This window comes from Lutra lutra, chromosome 2 (assembly GCF_902655055.1).
Source record: "Lutra lutra chromosome 2, mLutLut1.2, whole genome shotgun sequence".
Taxonomy (NCBI): Eukaryota; Metazoa; Chordata; class Mammalia; order Carnivora; family Mustelidae; genus Lutra; species Lutra lutra.
The window spans coordinates 64,556,338-64,576,670 of record NC_062279.1 but is presented as its reverse complement, the minus strand read 5'-3'; the positions used below and the strand labels follow the sequence as shown (position 1 = coordinate 64,576,670).

General features: G+C 38.4%; 1 protein-coding gene across 1 annotated transcript in view; it reads left to right on the top strand.

The window, feature by feature from the left end:
• Positions 1-20,333, top strand: part of NR3C2 (nuclear receptor subfamily 3 group C member 2) — a 337,320-nt gene that overhangs the window by 166,735 nt on the left and 150,252 nt on the right. The window contains 1 exon segment of the mRNA XM_047717601.1: positions 2,156-2,295. Coding sequence (XP_047573557.1) covers positions 2,156-2,295 — 140 coding nt within the window.

Here is a 20,333-nt window from a genome sequence, read left to right as displayed (position 1 = left end):
GTGTAAGACAGTCAGAGTATGGATCGAGTTTCACTGGCTAATATGCTGAAGAAGTTCCCTATGCTGAAATGGAATGTTTTGAATGCCATAAAGAAGTCAAAGGACACTAATAAAAATAACAAAGAGCACTCTTCTCAGAAGGAGAAACAACTTTGGAGAACATTGTTTCAGTCCTTGATTTAAGAAGACCTTTTCTAGAAAGTCAGTCATGCTGTAGTTCTCCAACAGCTGAATATTTTGTTTCTTCTCCTGTTTTTTTGGTGAGAGCACAGTTAAAATAGTTCAAACTTTTTTTTTTTTTTTAATTACCAGGTCAGAACTATTATTATACTTTAGCTAATTGGGAAAACAGAAAAAGCATCAGTGTAATGTAACCATTCTCGCCTTTTACTATGTTTTCTTTGAGTCTTTTTTTTTTTTTTTTTTTTTAGATTTTATTTATTTACCCGATAGAGAGAGATCACAGGTAGGGCAGAGAGAGAGGGGGAAGCAGGCTCCCCGCCTAGCTGGGACCATGGGGCTCGAACCCAGGACCCTGGGATCATGACCAGAGCCGAAGGCAGAGGCTCAACCCTCTGAGCCACCCAGGTGCCCCTTTCTTTGAGTCTTTTCCCCACATGCCTGCTGTTTCACATGGAGACAGATGTGGCAGCAAGGTGATGGTGGTGACATACAAGAAGTCTGTTCAGCTTTCCGAACAGGTCCAGCTGGCATTTCTCCGAGCCGTTGCCCTTTCTGCTTCCCCTGCCCCTTTTCTTGGCCCGGCTCTCATCCAGTTCTTCCAAATTCAGTTCAGTGGTCACCTTTCAGGAACTGTTCCCCAACTGGTGTTTTCCTCCCCTTCCTAGTCTGTGCCACCGTACTACCCTGCACTGTAGCACTCACCATAATAGTTCGTGTCCCCACTAACTGAAGGACAGAGACTGGGTTGGGTATTTATTTCCTCAGTACCTTGCATGGGACCTGCAGGTAGGTATTCGATAAATGCATGAGGACAAGGAACGAATAACATTACCTTCTTTGCCGGCTCACAGCACATCTGTTGCTGAACTGATATTCATTAAAACAGTTTTGTTTAAACTGTGCCATTAACTAGCAGTGTAATAGATTTCATAATATATATGAGAAGATTCCCCTTCAGAAGAATTCATATAGATATTTGTTTAAGGGTTCAATTGGTCTCTAAAAACTGATACCCAGAAACCTTCAGTTTCTTACCAGAAAGATACCTGAGATTATGTATGGCTTTTTTTTTTTTTTTTTTTTTTGAAGTATTGACTGTGTCCCTTCAAATTAGTAAGCAGGATGTAGTGATTGGAACATATCGAAGGTAACATGAAAAAATGCAGAAGCTTGATGGGATAAAATTGCTGGCAGTTGAGGCAAGAATTTTTAAATTTTAATTAGTAGATTGTTTTGGAAATGGGAGAGTTTTTTTTTTTTCTTTTGTTTTTTTTTCTTTTGTTTTGTTTTGTTTTTAATCTGGCATAACTGAGATATATAATCTGAGTCTGGGTGAAAAGAGTAAAGTACTGTATTAGTTCTTTGATACCAAAAATACTTCCTGATGACTCGGCTCAGGATTCTTCTCTTCCCTGCCACCTAGAATGCAAATAATATTTTCTGGTCAATTTTCCCAAAAATAGTGGGAGGGGCCCTCGGGTGCTTGGTGGCTCAGTCGGTTAAGTGTCTGCCCTCAGTTCCGCTCATGATCTCAGGGTCCTGGGATTGAGTCCCACGTAGGGCTTTCTGCTCAGCAGGGAGCTTGCTTCTCCCTCTGCCCCTCTCCCTGCTTGTGCTCTCTCTCCCTCTGTCTCTGTCTCTCTGTCTCTGTCAAATAAATAAATAAAATCTTTAAAAAATTATAATAATAACTGTCAGTTCTCCTGAACCTTAAAAAAAAGTAGGGGGAAATGTGTACATGTGATTTTTATTTCTTGGTACCGAGAACAGGTTTTGCTTTGCTCTGCAGAATTCTGGATAACATTCCTCCACAGATAGGGATCTGCCTTCATTTTCTAGGTCACATGTTTGACCAGTAAATCCTGAATTCATTTATGGAACCATGAGTATTGACAAATTTTGAGCTAAGCTATACAGTCTATCAAATGTGCTCCTCCAGTGTATTTATTTAAATCTTGATTTCTCTCCTCAGCTCTACTTTGCGAAGTGTTTCTACTGGATCTTCAAGACCTTCCAAAATATGTTTGGTGTGTGGGGATGAGGCTTCAGGATGTCATTATGGGGTAGTAACCTGTGGCAGCTGCAAAGTGTTCTTCAAAAGAGCAGTGGAAGGTAAATGTTCATGTGGGTGTTCCTTTTACACATTTCCTTTCCTAGTGTATCATTTACTTGCATAGTTAACTCTAAATCATTATTGGGAAATAATTCAAAAACATTTTTGAGGCAGTCTGTACGTGATAAATAGTCGTAATATCTTACCTTAACACCAAAAGAAGATTTTCCAATGAGCACTATTTAATGGGCAGAATTTGACATGGAGAACTGCAATTAATCGAAAAGGAGTTTTTGTTTTTGTTTATTTGTCTTTGTTTTTCAGTGAGCCTTAGAAATATAATTCTCCGTAAATTTAATTTGCATGCTGTGCAGGAGCATTTTACTAGGCACACATAGAATGCATCATGTCTTTCCTGTGTTTCTGTATCAAATACATGTGTTTGTGGCAAATTAAAACATTAATAGCAAAATCATGTCTGTAATTTAAGTTGTGTTCCGTACAGAAGAATTTCATTTAGCAGCTGCTTCAGATTCCAGGTCCCTGCTAAAGTGCTACCTTTGTTCTAACTGAAGGTTTTCCAAACCAGGAAGTTAAATGAAACATCCTCTAGGTGTATTTAGACTAGCTTTTGCTTCTGTCCAAGGAGTTGTACTTCCTCTTTTAGTTTGTTTTTGCCTCCCTCCATCCTCACTTATATGCAATTAATTAACATCAGACTTAGTCCGGATGGTTTTATTAGTGTTGACTACATGACTGACTAAACTGTAGAATTTTTGCTCGTAGGAGCAGCGTTATCGGCGTAATCAACACGGATTTCACCAAGGAGTTCAGCATTAAGACTTCTATAGATTTATTTCTCAGGACAGTTTTCTGGGGGACATATCAGTGCTTCAGAGACCTAAGGGTTAAGGACTTGAATGTTTCGTCTTTGTTTTGCTGGTGACTGAGAGGAAATGTCTTCAATTTCAGATGCAAAAGCTGACCAAGTAGTTATTTCTGTGCTTCTAGGATTGATTTTGTGTTATTTAATTAATATTACATGATTTTACATTATTTACGCTATTAATTATTGAATAGTCCCCAAATCCAGCATTGAATTGGTGATAGTTCTGTATTTCTTTTGCAAAACATGGGCTCTTAGTTACAGGTGACAGAAAATTCAACACGAACTGGCTTAAGCACCAGTGGAAATGCATTGACTCACATAACTCCAGAGCCCTAGTGTAGGCTTGGCTTCCGACAAGACGTGGTCTTAAGCCAGCTTGTTAGAACTCAATCCCATTCCCTCTCCCCCTTAACTTTGCTCTGGCTCTCTTCTTGTCCAGTCCAGGTTCTCTCATGGTGATGAGACAGCCACCAGGCCCTCATGAAAAAGAGGTTCTCTGTTCGCAACTGTTCTTATAAAACCCCCCAGTTAAGTCTCCTAAGATTGCACTTGGCTCCCGTGTTCCCCTCTGAACCAATCCCAGTGCCTGGGAATCTGACAGTGCAGGGATCTGACAGGCTCCTTCTGGCTGGAGTCAGCCAACCTAAGCTACCTAGACCAACAGTGGAAAAGAATATTTCCCATAGGGAAAAATGGATCCTGTTACCAGGAAACTGATCCCTGGAAAATAAATTTGTACGAAACTGCAGTCAGTTTATTTTTGTCACACTTTCCTCCCCAGCTATCTTCTTTTCTCTTTCCTTAACTCTATGATTAGCCCAGTAGATGATAAATAGGAAAAATTGCCTCTGATTCCTTCCTAATGCCACTTTGCACCTTCCAATATAAGGACTCCTTTCCGCCCCCACTTCCCTGATCACTGATTACTGAACCAAAGTAAGGAGATATGTAAAAATAAAGCAGTGTGGAGAAGGGTGTTTAGAGAGGGACCCTCTGTGTTGCCCTACATCTGGGTCATCAGGACCCAGGTTTCGGCTGGTTACAGAACCTGCACTTCTCTGCTTCTGAAGCAAAAGTTTTTCCCAAGCTCTTACTTAGTTTTTGTTTTAAATAATTTCTATGGAAGTAACTGAGGAAATAACTGTTTTTGTAACTAAGGTATAAATAAATAAGGAAAAGCCTTGATATCTATACATCATCTTCTTTCGTTGGAAAGCTAATCAATAATGGATAATGAAATTTAATAAGTGCCTTTTAAGATTTCTATTAACGTAGTCCCTATTTTGGGGGGAAGTTATGATTTTAGAGCTTACCTATATGAAAAAGGCTATAAATTTTGAATATAAACTTCATGAGAGTGAGGACTTGTTTTTATTTTGTACTTGTATTTCATTACTGTTTTATCGTGTATGAGAGAGATTATATATGAGAAATTAGATTATCTTTGTATCAGAACTTTTTGATTTAATAAATTATTTCTATAATATTTTATATAGTTTGAGGCACTAGTTCTCAAATTCTGGTATATAGATTTCTTTTTTATTCCCCTTTTATAGGTGAAGATGATTAGAACCAGACTTAGTCTACCAACCTATTCAAAATCATAAGGCCAAAAAACTCCGACCCCATAGTAAAGTCTTAGGACTCAATACTAGACCCAACCTAACATCTCACAACTCTAACTCTCACAGTCTATTTCTTTCATTTTCCATAATTCTCAAGTTTATGGACATTCTACCCTATGTTTCATTCGTTCATGCCTACCTGCTGATAACGAAGGGAGTGATATAAGCATTGAGAAGGCACAATCTGGCATCCTTGGTATGTGTGCCTGTGTGGGGGTAACTGTGGGCTTATCTTCATACACATATGCAAAAGTGTGTGTGTTTTTAAATTTGAGTATTTACTAAGTTTGTTTTCTGGCTTTCCCTGATAACCTTAAGCTCCTCCTTAGAATACAAAAGCAGAGAATTCTAAGCTGCAAAGGATAGAGGGAGCTGGGATAAGGGGAGTCAATTAAGCTGAAAAGAAGCTAATCACCACCAATTACCAAAAGAACAGGAAGTGACCACTAGAGTGGAGACAGTAGGAAGAATGTAGCTGTCTGAGCTCTGAGCTTACTGGTTTAAGGCTTTGTGCCCCGGAGCACTCCACTCTAAAGGCTAGTATAATAGTGTAGTCGTAACTGTATAGGGAGACTGAAAATCATTTTTTAAAAGTATAAATTATATTCTTTGTGTTCTGGTTAATAGGATGTATATATGTGCTTATTTTTTTTCATCTTAAACATCTAGTATAAAAATCCTTAGAAGTTTCGTCCAGAACACCTTATTTTCCAATAATGTCAGTTAAGAGCCATATTATTAGACCTTACAAGTGGAGGTTTATAATTTCGTTTTTAAATTTGAATTGCTTTTTTGCCTTGAAGGTTTGTCAGGACCTTCCCATCTTGGAAAAAGGATAAGTGTTTATATATTTATATTTCTTAGGGTTCTTCAATGGGTAGAAACTGGACTGGACTGGTTTTAGGGTCAGAAGATTTAGTTTTAATTTCTGCCACTCAGTAGATGTGAGATTAAGGCAAGTTATTTAATTTGCCTGGGTCTCGGCTTCTTTATATCTAAATAGGAAAAGTAGTATTGCCCTACCTACTAAGAAAAATTAAATGAAAACAAAATGTTTTTGCCAATTTTATAAATCAGAAGTACATCAAAATATTAGATCTTTATTTTAATATTCAATTCCCTAGGATCAAATGCTACAGTTCTCTGTTTAATATATTTGTGGAGAGATATGTTAACAATACAATAATGTGGCACTGTTAGGCTTTTGCTTTTTCTTCATTAGATCTTCATTTTTTGTATAATACGTTATTTTCTTCATAGAGCTGCCCTTGGAGGTTGTAAGATCCTTCTAGACGAGCAGTTCTCAAAAGTTCTCAAAGGGCATGTGGGGAAAGTGGGAATAACAGAGGGTCTGCCAAAATTTTCTGGAGAGGCGGTCTCACATATTCTAATACAGCCTTAACTGTTGAGATTTACTTCTTCTAATGACCCTTTGTCACTGATGGGGGCGGTCTCATGTTTGGAAGTTGCCTAGTAAAGAAAATATTAAGAGCCATCAACTGGACTTTGATGTCTTTAGGGCAGGACAGAGCCTTACCTAGAGAACCTCACAAGATTCTAGATATTTAGTAGCTACCAAATAAATGTTTGAAGATACACATGAATGTGAACATGTGGCATGAGAGCAGCTGAGGTTAAATGACTTCCCACCAAATTAGTAAATTAGCAGTGCAACCGGCCCAAGAGTTTATGCAGGCCTTTGGCCTTCTAATCTGCAACTTCTGATTCTAGTCTGAGTTTTTACTATCTCAGTCTCTTTCCAACTGTAAATTGCCATTAGTTTCATCTCATGTGTATTTTATTTTGTGATTCCCTCAGTGAACAGAGCCAACTACATTCAGTACACTATTTTATAACCTAATTTCCTTTTTGGATACTCAGTATACGAGCAGTGTCTGGTAGACACAGCTACCACAAATCACTGAAGAGTTACAAGGTTGTAAAAAAAAAAAAAAAGAGAGAGAGAGAGAGAGAGAGGGAGAGTTCATTATTATGTAAAGTCAACTGGATTTATACATTTGTAAGCAGACCTGTTAGGCTAAAGAGTCCATATTTTGATAAGGTCAGCCAAATCATGTGATGTCGGTTTCCATACTCAGACATTTCCTTTTAAGAGACTTACAAATATATTTCCTGAAATGAAATTGCTTTAAGAGCTATAATTGTACATTAATCAAAGGATTCCTCAAATATGCAGAATTTTAAGGTAACCAAGCTTATGAACATGTACCGCAGTCCTTTCAGATATAGTTCACAGCATATAGATGTAAAAATCTTTAAATTCATAGATTATTCTTTTTTTTTTTAAAGATTTTATTTATTTATTTGACAGAGAGAAATCACAAGTAGGCAGAGAGGCAGGCAGTGAGAGAGAGGAGGAAGCAGGCTCCCTGCTGAGCAGAAAGCCCGATGTGGGGCTCGAACCTAGGACCTGGGATCATGACCTGAGCCGAAGGCAGCGGCTTAACCCACTGAGCCACCCAGGCGCCCCCATAGATTATTCTTCAGGGAAAACTGTTCTTAAGGAAATGTGATTGTTGGTTAATAGTTAATTTCTTTTGCTTTTCTGAAATTAATGATTAAACTGAACAGGTCCAGAGGAAAACATGTCTCACTGTGTCTTACCCATGTTTGCCCTATCAATGCTATATGAACAAGTCGGAGGTGTAGGGGTGTGGGGGATGGGCATAATACAATTGTGCCCCAAAATAGAAAGCTTGAATTTAGTGGACACAAACTAATTAGGATGGTATTATATAATAACTTAAATATAGCCATTCCCTTATAACTGGCATTATAAAATTAAGGAAATGATAATGCAAGGAAATAATGTATATTTATTAGATGTCTTCAGTTCATGATACGATATAGCCCTCAGTGTCCCCATGAGCCATGTACAGGAGGCTAAAGAAAATTAAAGTCCATGTCACTCTTACAGAACTTCTGAGTCAGAATAGGAAACCAAGGATTGTTCTGGCTTACAGTTTTCTCATAAAATTCTTTAAAGATTTTTTCTTTCCTTTACCACATATTAGGAACCAAGTAACCTGGTTCTTTTTAATTACTTATTTTAAGGGCTTAAATAAATACCTACCCAGTAGATCATATTTTTGGTTTTTATGAACACTCCTTTCCTCCTTAAATAAATATAAGGCTTTAGTTAGTGTTAATTGCAAATGTTTGCCTAGATTTTTTATATCCCTTCAGTTAGTTGCTATGGGAACATGCAAAGCCATGACATTTAGGCCAACTTGGAAGGTCAGGGAAGGCTTCTTAAAGAATTGACCCCAGGGGCACCTGGATGGCTCAGTGGGTTAAGCCGCTGCCTTCGGCTCAGGTCATGATCTCGGAGTCCTGGGATCAAGCCCCGCATCGGGCTCTCTGCTCTCTCGGGGAGCCTGCTTCCTCCTCTCTCTTTGCCTGCCTCTCTGCCTGCTTGTGATCTCTCTGTCAAATAAAAAAAAAAAAAAAAAAATTGACCCCAGACTAAATCTTGAAAGATTAGAATTGGCAATGGTGAGGAAGAATGAGGATAGGCTATCTGCACAGCACCAAAAGCAATTTCTCGTTAGCCACTTTAAAAATTTGAGGTGTAAAAAAAAAAAAAAAAAAAAAAAAAAAATTTGAGGTGTGAGGTAATAGAAGGTGAAAGTAAATGTGCAGGTTGGGTCCAGGTCTTGGACCATCAGGAGGGGCCTGAACTTATCCTTGGGCCAAACAGAATCTCTGATGTTTTCTGCAACAGAATGGCAGGCTCAGTTTTGTATTTAATATCTGGCTTCAGGACGGTATGCCTATTTAAATAGGGACAGTTCCAGTGGCTGTTTTTAATCATTTTGATAAGAGATGTCCAGGGAAAGAACTAGTCCATCAGTGTTAGGCATTGAGAAGAGGGGTAGTTGATGAGACTATCTGGGAAGGAATGTTGGCAGTTCTCTACTGGATGTAAAGAAGCAAAGATCTAGGATGATTCCCCAGGCTCATTTGCTGATATTAGGAACATAGGAGAGGGAGTAGCTTTGGGGGCATGGGAGGAAAGGTTCATTAACTGGGCAAACATTTATTCAATACCTACCAAATGCCAGACACTATTCTAGGCATACCTAGGTACATCTGGAATGAAGATCAGGTGAACAAAGATCCCTACCCTGGTGGAGTGTACATTCTAGTGAGGAGTGATGGAGTAAGCAGACAGACATAAGAAAGGAGCCATTTATGTAGCTAATGGGAAAAGGCGGTGGTGGTGGCCAGCATTGTCAGGATAAAGAAGACTGGAATGAAGTTTGGTTTAGGACCTTGAGTTTGAAATGTCTAGAAGACATTCAGGTGTGCCTAACAGAATGTTGGTTGTGAGAATTTGAAGCGTGGGGGGAATAAGGCAAGATTGAAAACAAAGATTTTTGGAATCATCATCCATGAAAATAGACACATTTGCCCAAGAAATGGGTACTTAGATAAAGAATGTACCATGGTTAGAACCTTCGAGAACATAAATCTGGAACTGTATGTGTGTGTGTGTGTGTGTGTGTGTGTTAGGTATGTGTGAATAATTTTTATCTCTTCTCCAAATTGTACACAGAAAGTCCTACTTAACTTGGTCTCTGGTTATTCCAAGTTTAGCTAGATTTAAGACATTACTGCATATGTGGAATTTTCAATCCTAGTTTTTGTTTTTATTCATCATTAAGCCTTAATTATTACTGAATCTTAGTCCAGGGCCCACAACTAAACATGCTATAAAGGAGACTTGATTTGCTGATCAATGCAAAGATAATGCCAAACATGTGCAATATTTGTTGATGGATTGTCTGTTGACTATATATGGGATTCACCCTTGTTTCTGTCACTGTTTCTCTGAAGTAGAAAATATGTTGAAGTGATTTATTAGAAAATGATTTGAGGAGTACCTGGATGACTCAGTGGGTTACAGCCTCTGCCTTCAGCTCGGGTCATGTTTCCAGGGTCCTGGGATCGAGCCCTGCATTGGGCTCTCTGCTCAGTGGGGAGCCTCCTTCCTTCCCTCTCTCTGCCTGCCTCTCTGCCTACTTGTGATCTCTGTCTGTCAAATAAATAAATAAAATCTTTAAAAAAGAAAAAGAAAAGAAAATGATTTGAAGTAGGGACAGGTAAGCCCAGAGTAATTTGGCATTATCCAAGGAGAACTTCTTGTAGCTTAAAATTTTAAATTAAGGTGCACTTCACTTAGCAAATTTGGAAAGTATAAATTAGAAGCCCAGTAATTTTCAAATGCTTATGTGTTTGTTTGCTACCCATCTCATTCCAGAAAAAACATCCAAAGAAACTGACAACTTTACATAAGTTAAAATGAAATCTAAAATTAGTGGAAAAAAAAAAAAATACAGGACAAAGGGAAGGTGAGAGCAAGAAAGAAAAAAATACAGCCAGGAGTGGGGATGATATAGAGAATATATACGCTGAGACTTTGCAGAGACTGGCCACTCACTCCTTTGGCTGTTGTGTTTCCAACAATCAACTCAAAGACCTATGATGTTCTTAAAAACTAGTGTAAAGGATTGCCTGTTGATAAGAAAATTTTCATGAGCATCGGTTTTCATGTGTCTGTTCCTTCCATGTGAATTGTAATCTGAAATTTAAAAAGTAACTCTTTTTGCTGTTAATGGAATATCTGAGTTTATCTTAAGGAGCAGTTCTTTAAAAAAAAAAAAATACCTTGTTCTGTCAACCACCTGCTCCTATAATAACAGCTACCACTTATTGAGCAGTTACTGCATTCCACACACTGCCCAGTCCTCCGTGTTTCATTTCATTCTTTCCTCATGACAGTCTTCCTATAGCTGTAAGGTTTGTGAGTTTTGAATCTTTAAATCTAAACTCTCTATGCAGTTGTTGTTATAAGGAAAACATAGACTTTTTTTTTTTTTTATTAACACATAATGTGTTATTTACTTCAGGGGTACAGGTCTGTGAGTCATCAGTCTTACACAATTCACAGCACTCACCATAGCACGTACCCTCCCCAATGTCCATCACTCAGCCACCCCATCCCTCCCACCCCACCCTCCAGGAACCCTCAGTTTGTTTCCTGAGATTAAGAGTCTCTTATGGTTTGTCTCCCTCCCGATCCCATCTTGTTTCATTTTTCCCTCCCTACCCCGACGACCCCCCACCCTGACTCAAATTCCTCATATCCTCTCATGATAGAGATATCATATGATAATTGCCCTACTCTGACTTATTTCGCTTAGCATAATACCCTCTAGTTCCATCCCTGTCAGTGCAAATGGCAAGATTTCATTTTTTGATGGCTGCATAGTATTCTATTGTGTGTGTGTGTGTGTGTGTGTATACCACATCTTCTTTATCCATTCTTCTGTTGATGGACATCTAGGCTTTTTCCGTAGTTTGGCTATTGTGGACATTGCTGCTATAAACATTCAGGTGCATGTGCCCCTTTGAATCACTACATTTGTGTCTTTAGGGTAAATACCCAGTAGTGTGATTGCTGGGTCATAGGGTAGCTCTGTTTTCAACTTTTTGAGGAAACTTCATACTGTTTTCCAGAGTAGCTGAAACATTGACTATTTTTTAACAAGCCTTTATGCTATGATCCTTCAACTCTTGAAATTAATAGCAATAATAGTAAATATTCGAGTACTTATTTTGTGCTCATCATGCTAAGAACCTTATTCTATATTCTCATTTTAATCCTCCTAATAATCCTGTGAAATAGGAATGATTATTATCTGTCTGCATATTACAGATCAGTCATCAGAGGTATGTGAGAGATGAGTAGTTGAAGATCCCTCAGATTGAAGAAAGTGGGATTTGAACTCAGGAAGCCCAAGCGTTCTGACTATGGGTGCCTAACATATAAGCTATACTGCCTCTCACAGAGTTACAAAGATCCCAACTATTTTTACCCACCAAAAAGTAGGGCAACATCTCTGGCTTCAGAACACTTATGAAGAGCACATTATAATTTAACAGTTATCTCGCTCTACTCTAAATAATTAACTCCTAGCCATTCCAAGTTGAAATTCTAATGTGAATTTCTGTTGCCCTAATGGGAAAGAAATTGAGTAGTCTCTTTTTTTTTTCTTAAGGCATGATCTCCATATTCTTAAAAAATTACCATTACCATCCTGAAGTACTCTTTAACATCTTGATATTAATCTAAAGCTTTATTTAAAACTTTTATCTTCCTGTGTTTCATTTCCTGTGTGTGATAAAAATTAGATGTAGCCTATCAGGTTCAGAGAACCATCATGAGAATGGCACCCCTCATCCAAAGCTGAAAGCTGCTAACTCCTCAGCTCTTTGTTGTCTGCTTTATACCGTGTGGCTTAGAAACGGACCCAGGAGCCATAGGACACAAAGCTGCTCTCACAGACCTTGCACTCATGGTGTAATTAGGATTGCACAATTTATATGATTTGATACTTTGTTACTGAAAATGAAAATTGCTAAATTGACCACAGTCAAATGCCAAAATAGGGTCTTGGAAAGATGGGGAGGATCAGGAGGAGAGAATGGAGAAGGAATGGAAAGCTAGAGCCTGAACCTGAGCCCACTTGCTTGAGCAAGCCCTGTTCACTGACAGCCTGGCCAGAGAAGGCCCATGACCAGATGTGCAGGTTGGCAACTGAACAAAGACATGAGGGCCAGCTTATGTAAGGCCCTCATACTAGAATGAGAAATTGCAGCCCTTCTCTTAAATATGTCAGGTCTTTTTATGAAGTTCTTTACAGTGGAAAAAATCACACAGTGGCTTAGGCGGTTTTGTTTCTTGGTATGGAATGGTGAGTGGCTCGTGACAGGTGCCACCTAGAGGAGGAGATGACTACTGAAATGGGACTGTAGACAGTAGAAAGGACCTGATTTGGGATGGCATTGTTGCCACTCAGTGGAAGGCCTGACTTGAGCCGTGAGAGGGAAGAATTGGGAAGACCCATGGTAGTTTTGTTTGGGAGAAGGAAGTCTCTGATAGAGACTGAGGAAGGAAGAACTCTAAGAATAGAGATGATGGAAAAGTGGAGTTTAGAACCGGTTAGGCTGTGGCAGTCAGTTCTCCAAAAGGGAAAAAACAGTCCAGGTAAGTAGAAAAGGAAAAGCGGAGACAAAATTCTGCAAAAGTTCACTTTCTACCTGGAAGTAGTTTCTTGAAAATTTTAAAATAAACTGAGTCATTAAGTAGTCAGCATTTTGGCATATGGGCTTAGTTTTAGGCAATAGCTGTCAGTGGTTCCTCTGGCTCTTTGTTGTGGTGTGTGGGAAGCTACACAGTGAAACTGAAAGCCTGGCGAAGGTGTGGGGCCTGCAGCACCAGTGGAACAGGCCTGCTGCCTGTAGTGGTCCTTGCGGGGACTTGGGCTATTGTTACTTCTCCTATTAGAGGTACCAAATGATGACTTCACCAGGTTATGACCCCATAGGGAAGCTATTTATGGTTGAGAAGACAGAAAAATTCTGTACCAAATAAAAAGATGCCAGTGTTTCAAGCCCCTAAGATTTGCCCTGTAACATTTTGCTTTTTAAGGACAGATATGTCCAGTGTAGTGTAGTGATTTTTTTTTTCCTTTTAACCTTACTTGTGGTATCTGTGTTCACTACTCATCCTGACTTTTTAGACAGGAAACAGAGAGCGGTTGATAATGATGTTTCTAGAGATAAGCAGATACATGCAGCACACACACACTTCCAGAGCTCTGCCCCACCTCACTCGATCACCTGGTGATGGCTGTTCTGGGGCTAAGGAGCAGGGAAAACCTCAAAAGTCAGGAAGACGTTTGTTATCATAAAGCCCTCTGCGCACCTGCACAAGCTCTCTCACACTCACACACCTCCCTCTGCATCATAGACAGAATCCACACCTAGAGAAGAGCAGACTGACAGCGAGGAGTGAAGCTCACAGCTCTCGTAAGCAATGTAGATTTTTTCCATTTTGCCCCAGGCTGGCCCTATTCATAGCTCTTCAGTAAATGCTGGCCCTTGGAATTTGTTGGCTATAAGGTCACATTTACAAAAGCATCACCTTCCTGTATGTGCTGGGATGCTAACTAACAATGAACTTTTACACCCCAGAGAACAAAGAACAATCCCTAAGGAAGAGTGAGAAATATATTTTCTCTCCACAGGTAGAAGACCAAAGGCTCCATTAAACTGCTGGCATCTGACAGCCTAATACATGGTTACAAAAATGTTTTGTTTACTTTTATAATGGTAAAACATGAAATAAAGCGAATGAAACAAACCAACAGATTAGAGGATCTAAATCTAGGAGGACATCATAATTGTCAAGAAGAACTGTGGAGAGTCACTTATAGTAAATTAGCTGAGGAGTAGACAGGGTGAGGTTTTTAAGAAGTTTAACATACATTTCAAATTACATATATCACTGTAGGATAACTCAGACGCATTAGATTATATTCTTCAATTTCAGTGGATTCAAAATTATATAATTTGAAAACTACAAGGCAGATATCCATAGGATAGGATAGGATATCCTGAGGTAGGATAGCTCAGACTCATTAAATTATATTCTTCGATTTCGGTGGATTCAAAATTATATACTTTGAAAACTACAAGGCAGATACCTCCTCCTCCCTCCTAATCCCTTATTATATTTTATTTTCTTCTCCAGTTCATCAGGAAGAACCAGGGCTTGAGTTTCCAAATTCATACCACCCTCTTGTAAGCCATACTGATCACTTACTAATTTTTTAGTTAAAGACTACTTAAATATTACCCATCAGTTTGCATACTTTACTGTGGGAGTCGTCCAGTAAGAAGCTGTATAAGAAAACATTACCAAAATAGGCTTTAAACTCCTTTTTAGGGGTGCCTGGGTGGTTAAACGTCTGCCTTGGGCTCAAGTCATGCTCCCAGGGTTCTGGAATGGAGTCCCGCATCGGGCTCCTTGTTCGGCGGGAAGCCTGCTACTCACCCTGCCTCTATCTGCCACTCCCACTGCTGTGTGTTCTCTCTGTCAAATAAATGAATTAAATCTTTAAAATATATAAATAAATAAATAACAAACTCCTTTTTAGGGGCACTTTGATGGCCCAGTCAGTTAAGCATCTGCCTTCAGGTGAGGTCATGATCTCAGGGTCCTGGGATCGAGCTCCACATCAGCTCTCTGCTAAGCAGGGAGTCTGCTTCTCCCTCTGCCTCTGTGATCTCTCTTACTCTTGCTGTTTCTCAAATAAATAAAATCTTTAAAAATAATAAAGTCCTTTTTATGTGGAATGATGGTAGAGTAGAATGAGAGTGGCTTTGGGTCAGACAATGTGGACTTCAGTCCATAGTGCTGTCACTCTGATGCTTTGAACAAATAATTGAATGTCTGTTACCTGTTCTAGAAACCAGAAAAAATAAATAATTGAAGTATCAACCCCTACCCATCCCTCAGAGTTAGGAAGATATAAAAGAGTTTATATACATTTAAACTGCTTTAAAAACAGTAATGGCTTGCTTTACAAACATTACATTTAAAAAAGAACTTTCCCCTTCTTAGGAAGTAATTAATCAATATACGTTGGTTCTCAGTAAAGTGTGGAATATTTAAACTGTAGCTATTTTATGTACAATTAAATATTTGGTTTGAAGGGAAAACCAATAAAACTTTAAGGAAAGCATCTATTACTTTAGGCACGACTTGGAGTTTTGACCTCTTTGTCACCGGTTTAGGCAGATCTATATTGTCCGTGAGTATTGTGCCAAGGGGGCACGGTGGGGAGACCTTTAAATTTAAGGTCAGATTTAAATTTAATCCACCTAAATACAGAAACAGACAAAGAACAAAGACCATTTTCACACTCTTACAACATCTTAACCATTTGGAAGTTCACAACTGCTTTTTACTATCTTTTTTTTTAATTAACTGTACCAAGATTTCTAAAACATACTGTATTCTCTTACCCTCCCATTCTTGTTGAACCACTTAATTGGAAAATCAGTGTAGAATTAGTCTAGGTTGATTATTTTTCATCTGGCCCACACCGTAGCATTTTCCCAGTTGGACCAGGCTCAGCAATTTGATATTGCTAACATTACATAAGTACTAATTGTTTTGTTTTGTTTCGTTTTTCACTACCTAATATGAAATAGAGTTGCATTCAGAAAAAGAATTGGAGTGGAGTACTGGTAGCCATTAATTAGAAATCCTTTTAAAATTACTGTTTTTTTATTTAAAAAAATTATTTCAATTCCAGCATAATTAATATAGAGTATTGTATTAGTTTCAGATGTACAATGTAGCAATTCAACATAAAAATTACTGGTTTTAAAAGAATGGGTGAAGAAATTGTTCCAGAAATGCCATTATTAAATGATGTTAGACCAAAAAATTCCTGCAAACAACCTTCCCTTCCACTTTTTAAAAGCAAATTTGGGACTGACACATCTGATTAAGATTTAGATTTATTTGAGGAGCTTTAGTTCCTCTAATTGGTGATACTTAAAATTAAAAATACTTATGTTCCACCCCCCAAATACTGAAATACCTGACCTTTGCCTAATTAATTTAACCAGCATCTCAAAAAACAGAGCTGTAATAGTGACTAAGGTCAGATCTCACTGAGACATGGAAAGCCAGGTCCAGAGCCTGGAGAGCACATGTTTGAGAGGACAGGTGAAGAGGCAGGGATGCAACAGGACCGTGGCCAGTGAGGGAAATCAGTCATTGAAAATGGAGAAGAAAATGCCCCATGTGCGCCCCCGTGTAGAACCACAGAGCAGCCCAGGTACCTTCATGCAGTTCGGCAAACTCCTGAGTGCTTACTACGCACAAGGCCCTGGGAGTGTGTTGCCATTCCCATTAACGAAAAGGCACGCCAATCCCAGACACCACTCCTTACTTCCTTCTAAGCAATGTGGTTTTTTTAATTTCCCCTAAAATACATCTAGTATATTTTGAAAGTTACCTGTAAAGCAAAATAATCATATTGAGCCTTAGGAATTAACTTTGTCTTTTCCAGTAAAGCAGTACAAATTGTATAAAAGTCTAATGGAACCAGGAAAGATTTTTTTTTTTTAAACAAAGATTCTCACTGTTGAACTTCCTTTACTAAACAGAAAATTGCAGTTTTCAAGTCCTGGTAGCTATTTATGAGACTGAGTAAGTTGTCATTTATAGTCCTGACCCACAAGGAGGGGATGAGAACAAAAAAGAAATTATTTTCGTATCAAAAATTAATCTTTCCTGAGCCATTAGCACATCTTTTGTAAAAACAAATGAGAAGATTAAAGCAATTTTTAAATTATTTTTAAAAAATCAAGCACATTATCTCTTACAGTCAGGGGAACGAGTAAGAAGTGTAACATAAAATATGGGTTTTCATTTATGTGGAAAATGGAATAGGCTTTCCTGTTTTGTCTTTACCATAACTTACCATTACATAAGTAGTAACTCTGCTTTTTTTTTTTTTTACTATCCAATATGACTTGATATTACAATTTAAAAAGGAATAGTAATTTTAAAAGAGTATTAATAGGCATTAATAAGAGTCACTGTTTTTAAAGAGAATAGATTAATTGTAGAAATACCATTATTAGATGATTTTAGATATTAAATTACTGTCACTTTCCCTTTAAATTTTTTAAATTAAATGTACTCAACAAGGGATGCCTGGGTGGCTCAGTTGGTTGAGTGTCTGCCTTCAGCTCAGGTCGTGATCCCAGGGTCCTGGGGTCTACTCTCCCATTGGGCTCCTTGTTAAGTGGGGAGCCTGTGTCTCCCTCTGCCTGCTGCTCCCCCTGCTTGTGCATGCACACACACTCTCTAACTCTGACAAATAAATAAATAAAATCTTTAAATAAATGTGCTCAACATATCTGATCATGGTTTTCTGAAGAACCTCAGTTGTTGACTAGACTGCAAGAAGAGTATCATTTTGGATAGTTGTGACTGGTACTTTCAATAAAGAATTTTTTTAAATCAACCCTGCATGAAACAGTTTTTTCGGTTACTGAAATATGTTTAAGATTTAAGTTGAAACACTAGCAAACATCTTTCACTGTGTAGTTTTTCCTTTAATAATTGCATTATGATATCATTCTACTATGTAGTATAGGTGATTTGCTTTGGGAAAAACCATTTCTAAAAGGAACATCTTTCTGTAGAGAGGGGTGTACCTGTGATGCATTATGCTGCCTACTGTAGACCAGTATCATTCTCTCTTTCTTTTTTATTTTAGAGAGCGCACACATGTGAGCAGGGGGTGGAACAGAGCGAGAGGGAGAATTTCAAGCAGGTTCCACACCTAGCATGGAGCCCAATATGGAGCTCGATATCACAAACCTGAGATCATGACCTGAGTGAAAATCAAGAGTTGGACACCCAACTGACTAAGCCACCCACATGCACCTAGACCAGTGTCTTTTAAAATAGAAATTGCTACATATACATGGGAAGAGCGTCTGTTCTCTTTCATGTATTCTAACAAGGGGACACCAAACATTTTCTTATATTTGGGTTTCTAGAACACATTGCATGTACCCACTCATTGAAGGGCTAATTAAGAATCCATTCTATATCGGGTTCCTGGGTGGCTCAGTGGGTGAATCCTCTGCCTTCGGCTCAGGTCATGATCTCAGGATCCTGGGATCGAGTCCCACATCGGGCTCTCAGCTCAGCAGGGAGCCTGCTTCTCTCTCCCTCTCTCTCTTCCTGCCTCTCTGCCTACTTGTGATCTCTGTCAAATAAATAAATAAAACCTTAAAAAAAAAAAAAAAGAATCCATTCTATATCAATTCCAGGCAGTGATTTTTTTTATATTACACAGGTAAATCATAGGATAAATATTCTGTTTAGGATCATATAATAAAGTACTTCTGCTGTCATATGGAAAATATGTCATGATTCCATTTACTAAAACATAGTTTCCATCTAAGTATATTCAGATTCAGTCTAATAAAGCTCAGTGTTTATTTTTGGTTTGTTTTAGTTTTTATTGTAACATTATATATTACATATATATACATATACATACATTTTGCATCTTACCATTTTTTTAAAGATTTTATTTATTTATTTATTTGACAGAGATCACAAGTAGGCAGAGAGGCAGGCAGAGAGAGAGGGGGAAGCAGGCTCCCTGCTGAGCAGAGAGCCCAATGTGGGGCTTGATCCCAGGACCCTGGGACCATGACCCGAGCTGAAGGCAGAGGCTTTAACCCACTGAGCCACCCAGGTGCCCCTACGTCTTACCATTTTAAATGTATAGTTCAGTGGTATTAACTATATTCATGTCACTGTGCAATCACAACCATCCATCTCCATAACTCTTTCCATCTTGTAAGACTGAAACTCTATGCCTATTAAATAAGAACTATATACTCTCCCCTTCCCCTGGCCCTCAGCAACCACAATTTTGCTTTCTGACTTGGTTTTTAATTTTAATCATAACTGAAACTAGATGATAAGATCTCATTTTTAATATTCAGTTGAGATGTGCCATGTTCTTCCACAATAGTAACCTTTGGAGCCTGTGTTCAGAGTCTAGGGTGACTGTTCAGGCTGTTCATTACTGTGAACATCTGTTAACTGCCGAGATGAGTGAGGCACTGAAATGGAGATTCTGCAGTTTTATTTTGGTATGGTTTCTATAGGCGGTAAGTAGTGTCCTGTGTCCACAGTCGCCCAGCGAATGTCAGGGGCAGGAGTACATACAGGTCTTTGTGACACCAACCTCTCTTTTGTTTGGTTTTACATGTTGTATTACCCGGGCAAGTTATTAGTCACTACATCTGGAATCCCAGATGTAGAATGAAGACCAAGTAATACCTGATTCAGCATGGTGTTTTGGCAGTTGGAGATGATGTATGCCAATCACTGGTTTGTTGTAGTCGTTCGGTAAATGATAGCTGTTCACGTTGTTGTTACTTGCCAGACTGGACATACACCACGGATTACGCAAAACTCTCTAAGTGGATACTTGGTGGAATAGCGTATAAAATGTCAGAGGAACAATAATTTTGTGTATCACATTCTAACCACCTTCCCCTCAGTCAGGTACTAAATATAAAATGTGTTTCTGAAACCAGTAAGGAGCTTCTTTGAATCCCAGTGAGAATAAATACCATTGAAATCAGATGCAGACCTGAGTTAAGCAGCCTTCTCAGTTGTTAAAATAGCTCTGTTCTGTTATCAAATAGGGTAATGGGTGACATTAAAAGCTATAATACTATTTAATACTATTTTGTAGAAGAGATTCACTGCATGATATTAGGTATGGTCACAGATCAAAAGTCCTAAACTGTAATTTTTCTAAAAAGAGTAGTTTAAATTCTAACTTGAAATAAAATTTTCCTACAATTTTGCCTACATAGTCCTAATATGGAAGTATTCTTTAAAAAATGTTTAGAAGAAAGAGAAGGAAAAGCAATAATGGATTAAAAAATATGTATCTCTGCATTAGTCAGTTTGTCTCCTTTCAAGACCAAGTCTACAGAAACCAAAATATGCTGGTAGCTTAAGTTAAGACACTGTGGGCTTACTCCTAGGAAGAAATACACAACAGAGCTCACTTCCATATCTTTCTATACCATTATGATCACAACAGCTTTATGTTTGCATGTGTCTTCAGACTAGTAAACACTTGCA